The 7,116-nt window shown below is 54.1% G+C and overlaps 1 protein-coding gene across 2 annotated transcripts in view; it reads left to right on the top strand.

The window, feature by feature from the left end:
- Positions 1-207: 207 nt before the first annotated feature.
- The window catches only part of SMAD7 (SMAD family member 7), a 30,430-nt gene continuing 23,521 nt past the window's right edge, over positions 208-7,116 (top strand). For both annotated transcript variants that reach the window (XM_081251781.1, XM_081251780.1), the window contains exons 1-2: positions 208-827; positions 2,185-2,238. In XM_081251781.1, the coding sequence (XP_081107907.1) occupies positions 215-827; positions 2,185-2,238 (667 nt within the window). In that variant the 5' untranslated portion in view covers positions 208-214. The remainder of the gene's footprint in view (positions 828-2,184; positions 2,239-7,116) is intronic.

The following is a 7,116-nucleotide window of genomic DNA, read 5'->3' as shown; positions in this document are numbered from 1 at the left end:
CCCCCGGGCCCCCGCGCGCGCCCCGGCCTCCGGGAGACTGGCGCATGCCACGGAGCGCCCCTCGGGCCGCCGCCGCTCCTGCCAGGGCCCCTGCTGCTGCTGCTGTCGCCTGCGCCTGCTGCCCCAACTCGGCACCCGACTTCTTCATGGTGTGCGGAGGTCATGTTCGCTCCTTAGCCGGCAAACGACTTTTCTCCTCGCCTCCTCGCCCCGCATGTTCAGGACCAAACGATCTGCGCTCGTCCGGCGTCTCTGGAGGAGCCGTGCGCCCGGCGGCGAGGACGAGGAGGAGGGCGCGGGGGGAGGCGGAGGAGGAGGCGACCTGCGGGGAGAAGGGGCGACGGACGGCCGGGCGCATGGGGCCGGTGGCGGCGGCGCAGGCAGGGCTGGCTGCTGCCTGGGCAAGGCGGTGCGAGGTGCCAAAGGTCACCACCATCCCCACCCCCCAGCCGCGGGCTCCGGCGCGGCCGGGGGCGCCGAGGCGGATCTGAAGGCGCTCACGCACTCGGTGCTCAAGAAACTGAAGGAACGGCAGCTGGAGCTGCTGCTCCAGGCCGTGGAGTCCCGCGGCGGTACGCGCACCGCGTGCCTCTTGCTGCCTGGCCGCCTGGACTGCAGGCTGGGCCTGGGGGCGCCCTCCGGCTCGCAGCCCGCGCAGCCGCCCTCGTCCTATTCGCTCCCCCTCCTGCTGTGCAAAGTGTTCAGGTGGCCGGATCTCAGGCATTCCTCGGAAGTCAAGAGGCTGTGTTGCTGTGAATCTTACGGGAAGATCAACCCCGAGCTGGTGTGCTGCAACCCCCATCACCTTAGCCGACTCTGCGAACTAGGTAGGAAGTTGTTCTGCGCCCACCCTCCCCTCCTTCTGGCGCTCAGGTGGTGCAAGAAAAGCTCCATTGGGGGCTGTGTGTTTGTGTAGCTACCTCGCCGGAGGGGAGAGTACATCTCTTCCTGGGAAGAGACTTGGGGGACAAGGGTCGAGAAGGGACTAGGGGAAACCGGAAAGGTATTCCCTGGGGGTTCCCTTCCAGTTTTTTTCTTCTCTGTTGCCCCGGGGCGCGGGGGAGGCTTTGGGCATTGCTCAGGCACACACTCTACACGCAGGGGGTTAAAGATTAGATGTCCTCATTTCCGGATTAGCCAAGGGGTGCAGAGAGAAGCGGGGGTCACGCCTCCCCCGCTCTGGGAAAGGCGTTGAGGTGTGTGGCCGAGTTGGATTCGGTCCAAGGCCGCCAAGGAAGGCTGGAAGAAGCAGTTGTAAAGGCTAGAGAGTAAGGCTCTCCTTTAGTAAATAAAGAGAGTCACGTCGGGCACAAGGGGCCGGGAGACTGCCCTGGCCGGCGCAGCTTTGGGTTTTGAGGCAAAGAGTTAGGATGGAAGGCCTCGCTGGATATCTGCTCTAAACTGTGCCACCCCAGGGTGAAAGAGAACAAGCAGTCAGGAGAAGTTGGGTGCCCCCTGCTTTTTCCTTTCTTCCAGCACAGGAAAGCACAGTTACTGACTGTGGGATGGTCTGCCCCCGGCGCCTCCGTGAGGAGGGTGCCCCTGGGGCCTGGGCTTCTTCTCAGTTGAGACCCCAGCCTCCTCCTCTTTATCCTCCCGGCCTCCTCCATTGATTCCCTTTTCTCTACGTCTTTGTGCGGGGGCGGAGTGCACCTCGGGCGCCCACAAATCCAAGTTCACCAGCGCTCTTGGGGTGCACCTCCCGGGTGGGCTGGCAAAGGGGAAGCCCGTGTGCCCCGCGCGGGTGCGGAGCGGAGCAGCGGTGGCGGAGGTGAATTGCACCCCTGGGGGACGGGTCGGGGCGGGGGTGGGGTGGGGCGGTGGGAGTGGGATGTGAAGTTCTGGGACGGGGAGGGGGTTTTGTGGCCCTGCAGCCCTGTGAAGTGAGCGGCCGCGGCCGAGCTGCGGCCGAGCCGGTGGTTTCCAGCCCGGCCGGCCGAGCGCGGCGACGGCGGCGGCGGCGGCGGCCGCAGACGTGGAGGAGCGGAGCGCCGAGGCTGGCGCCAGGCGGCCTCTTTTGTTTATCTGACAGCTAAATATCAAGGCAATCACCGCCTCGCGGCCCTGCCTCCAACCCCCACAGCTAAGACAAACAGTTGGGCTAAAAGAATGCCTCTGTTATCATAAGTTTCTATCTCTTTCTCATGGCTCGGCCTTTATTTTCTCTTTCTTTTTTAATTCCAGAGTCTCCCCCTCCTCCTTACTCCAGATACCCGATGGATTTTCTCAAACCAACTGGTGAGTAGATGATTTTAAAAATATCCTTCCTATCTTAAGTTAGAAATGGAGTCTAGAACGCGGATGTGTATGCCTAGGCAGCGGCGTGGGGAGACGCTGGACTTGCCCCGAGGTTGTTACAGTTGCCGATGTTGGAAGTTTGGTGGATTTTTTTCTGTTTTTGTTGTGACTGGAGCTGGCGGTAATGTGTGTGTGTGTGTGTGTATATGTGTGTGTGTGTGTGTATGTATACCTATATATCTTTTTGCAGAGATGTTTGTTTCCTAGATATTTCCATTTTGTTCCTTTTTTCATGTATTTGCACTCCATAACCCAAGTTGGCTCAGCTTTTAACACGTGGAATTTGATCCACGCCGAAGCATCTCGGGAGCCAAATAGGACAGGTTGATGGGCAACGTCGGAGACTTTGTGAGTGCCAGAAGTATCTCAGTGGGAAGAATGGATAACCCGATGGGGGAGGGAAGACAGTTTAAAAAAGTGCAGAGACGGACCTTGGTTTGGAGCAAGAGATTAGAAAATTTAAGAAGTAAAGTCCACAGCCCCCTCCTGGTTTTCTCGGAGTTCCTGGTGAGGGCTATAAAAGTTGCTAGCAGAGCTCTGCCTGCCTGGTGCTTTGTCACAGGCTGGCACGGGGCCAGGGCAGAAGCCCCACTTGAGGCTGGCACCACCTCAGTTGCGCTTGTCTGCATTCAACTTCTGGCTGGCAGTGCAGAGGTTTGACAGAGCCAGGGGAGGAGGGTCTGAAAAACGGGGACTCGAGGGTGACAACTTCGATGGGCCCTTGCTTCCTGGAGCCCCTTCTTAACAGCGGGAGGTTCGTTTGCTTGAAAGTATGGATTGTGACTTTGGTCTACACTGGTGCCTGACAAATGCAACGCTTTTGACGTTTTCATTTTGCCAAGGTTCTGGGAGAAGGAAAAGTGAAGGGTTGGGCCCCATTTCCCTCTTGGAATTCTACAAGTCCTTCCGCCTCATGAGTTTTGGCTGTTGGGCCTTTCCCCCACTAATTAAAAGTCTTGCTGGGGCGTTGTCCAGAATTAAATACTTTAACGAACGGTGTAAGAGAAGCCCATGCTCTCCAGCCAGCCCTCCCCAACTACACGATCCCTCCAGGAGGGAAGGCGTTGCTGCCTGCCTGGTGCCTGTCTAGTAAGTGGCCTGCAAAGCATGTGATATTTTGCTTTCGATTTACAAAACACCAGATAAATAGTCATTAATGAGGAGATAAGCAGCTCTGTATTCGTAACAAATGTTAACTGGAATGACCAAGCTCTGTTTTCTCCAAGAATGTAAGTTGACTGGGTTTTTGGCATCAATACTCAAGAATTCTTTTATGAGCTTAGTTCTCCAAGGGGCTATCTCTGTCCTGTTTTTGTTTTCCCTTCCATAGTCTTCAAATTCGGAAGTTTTCCTTAAAAGTGAGAAAGAGGGAGGCCAGTTACCTTGGCCCCGGGGGTAAAGAAGACTAGGGCGAAATGTTCTGAGAAATTTCCTAAAATCATAGGAAAGAAAGACCACATTCTCTTGGGTTTCCTGCAGAGATACCTGGACAGATCTGTTCACCGGATTCAAGCAGTCACCCTCTCAGGCCAGGACCTCATTTTCAGTGAGTGGAGTGATATATTTATTCATTAGCAAGTGTTGACATTAGGTAGCAAAATGTGTGCAAACAGAGAAGCCACAAAGACAGGAATGTGCCATTTCCAAGGGGGAGAAAAGTCCTCCAGATCAGCCAATAGGAAGTGATTAACCTGCCAATCGGAAACTCACAGCTTGGTTACTCACCCAAAACGTTTCTGTAAAACAAAACCAAAAAAAAAAAAAAAAACACCCCCAGAAAACACTCCAAAGCAAAAATCTAACCCCCCTCTCCCCCCGCCAAACCAGAAAACCCCAAAACAAACAACAGAAAAGTGAAAAACATCACCTTTGTGTAAGGACGTAAGGGTGCTAACCGGCGAAGCCCCTGTGGTGGGAATCTCCTGACGCACTGGAGTGCAGCCAGGGCTGGGCCTGGTTTTGCTGGCTGCTGTAGCCAGAGATGTTGAGGTCAGACACACAGATGGGATGCTGCCCCAGGTTTTTCTCTTTGCCTTGCACATGGGGGAGAGTATTTGGCTGGGGAACTTAGGTCAGCTGCTTACATTCTAAAGTTTCTAAGTCGTAGGTTGCATTTTTAGTCTTGGGTTACTAGGTGAGAACCAGCCATAAGGTTTACAGTGGACAGCTATTAAAATCCTAATCAGTTGCACAACTAAGGGAATCTCTCCTGTGAAGTCTCCAGATTGGGCAGAGGCGGTGGGAAGAGGCTGAGGCCTGGTCCCCCTGCAGCCTTGGAGGAATGCTCGGGCTGAAAGTTGGGAGCTCCATTTTGCTCTGGTTCAAGCTGTTCCACGGCAGCCTCTGGCATGGCCTGACTAGGTAGGCCTGGGTACTCTGTGGTTCGAAGTCAGCAGGATCTTCTGGGAAAGGAGTGTTAGACATGGCTGGATGTAGGAGTAGGGTGGCTGTGACTTGAGGCTCTCAGAAGTCAGGACACCCCCCCCCGCTACCCCCAGCCCCATCACACCAGGAGTAAGAGCAGGCTGTTAGAATGAGATCTCAGTTTATGGAGTGGGGATGCTGGAAGGGATTGCTCTGTAGGCTCTGCTTCCTGTGTCCTCTGTATCTGAAGGTCTGAAAGATTTGAAGAATGGCTTGGCGGGGAGGGGATGTTGCTGGGTACACCTACTTGCTTGGGCTGGGGATCCAGGTGACCATTGGCAGATAGACCTCCAAAGCCTAGTTGAGAAGTCTGGGACCTAGTCCTGCACTTACCTCTTAACTCAGGCCACTCTTTAACTTTTCCAGGCCTGGTTTTAAACCCACGTGATCAAGGAGTTAGGTTAGATGATTCACTCATTCACTCATTTAGTGGCTTACTCGTTCATTCTACATACCTGATGTGCCTGCCTAAAATGCAGTGAAGATGCCAGTGCATTGGATAGTGCTTCTGTAACCTGGGTTGTGGACTGGGGCAGGGCTGGGGTATAATGGTGGTGGTGGAGGCGCCTCTGTCCCAGACCGTAGGTACTTAGGTAGCTCAGAACTAAGTTGACGAGAATATCCTGGCTGTCTGGAAACCATTCTCTGAATGAGAGAGGTGGGGTCCCCAGCTCTGTCACCTTGTACCCCTTACAGCAGCTCATTCCTTGGCTGCTCCCAGGCATGCACCTTTGAAAGCTCTCCTACTGCTGGGAGGGGGGACTGAGGCTCCCACAAAACCCAGCACTCACTGGGTGCTTGGTAGTGTTTAGCGGTGGAGAAGAGCCCGGAGTAGCCTAGATTTTCTGAGTGTACCAGCTTGGGCTCTGGGCAGCAGACGACAAGGCAGTAGCTGAGAACCCTGCCTTTGGAGAGCTACCTCAGCAGAGCTTTTTTGTGGGTGAGAGACGGAGCTGTGGCCTCTTTGACCTATACTAACTTGTCAGGAGCTTGAGGCCAGTCTGGATGCTGAAGACTGTCTCAGCCCAGCTACCTTCAGGGAAGAGAGTGAGGATGTGGCCTACCTTGGGAGGGAGAGGGCTGAACCCTTGGGTATGGTCCAGCTCACTGGGTGGCCCCTTGGGCTACTCAGTGATGCCTCAGTTTACCTGGGTACCTGTCAAACAAGGTAGACCTTGCTACTTCACAGGGGTGGTAAGGAGACCTAATTAATGTGTGTAAATCCCTTCTGAGATCGAAGGCGCTGCACAAAGGGCAGAACACCATTTCATAGAAATGCTTGTGGTGGCCAGTGTGGAGCTGGCTTAACCTTTGACCTGAGACAGGCTGGCAACCCTGAATGTGATCCCAGCCCTGCCCCGAGATGTGGGCTCTTCCTTTGAAACACACCTTGTCCCTGGGATTCAGCCAGCCGCCAAAGCCGGTGGTGGGGGGAGTGGCCGTGGATAAGTCATCATGGGGGTGTCTTCCCTTTGCGGGGTAGGTAGAAGCCAATCTCCAGCATAGTGAAGGCCATCGAAGTAGTTTAGAAAGTGCAGGCTATACAGTCTTTAACCAGCATCTCCATTTCCTGCCTGCCCCTGTTGTTTTCCATTTGATTAAGTGTATCCTGTAAAACTGTATATTCCTGTTAGGAATTAAACTTTACCCTGATACAGTGAAATTACCCACACAGTCTTTTCTCTCTCCCCTGCCCGCCGCTACCACTCCTCCGCTTCCTCCTTCCCTGTTTAGAAGAATTCTTGAAAAGTTGTTCTTCCAGCCTGAGAGAGAATGCAAGAGAGGGATTAGAGAGAGGACCTCAGAGTTGAGTGGCCCAGCCCCTCCCCCCTTTTACCAGGCACTGGAGACAGCTGCTGGGCCCCTAGAGAGCTCTGTGGCTACCTGCCCCTGGGCTACTCTTTCACTTGGCTTCCTATTCGCCCTCTCGGCCAAGTGTTTCCAGGGGGAAACTGGTAACGCACCCCCCGGGGACATCCTGCTAGTGGCCTGGGGTGGAGGGACTGGAATTTGCACCATCTGACCCGGTGCTGCGACGCTCCTTTCCTGAGCCGGCCTTTCTCTATGGATTTCAGTAAGTTTGGCATTGGCAATGGTGCATGATATGCTTATGGGGTCTCGTATTTTTGTTTCATGGGGCTAATTCGTTGTGGTTCGTGGCCATTATTTTTTGTTTTAATTGCTTGGAGGGAGGTTGTCAAGTCTATTTCGCATCTGGAATTGTCATTATCCTCATGAACATTTAGGTCACTGTGCTGAGCACCTGAGGGTGACAGAGATGTTGAACAGAAGGTTATAGTCCAGTTCAGGCAGACAGGATCTGAAGGTAAAAGATCAATAAAGACAGCAGAAGGAAATTACAAGTACTGGGTGCCGGAAAGATTTTACAGGAAA

This window comes from Mesoplodon bidens (genome assembly GCF_964165515.1).
Source record: "Mesoplodon bidens genome assembly, chromosome: 13".
Lineage (NCBI taxonomy): Eukaryota > Metazoa > Chordata > Mammalia > Artiodactyla > Ziphiidae > Mesoplodon > Mesoplodon bidens.
Note: the sequence above shows the minus strand (reverse complement) of the source record. Positions and strands in the feature narration are given on the sequence as shown.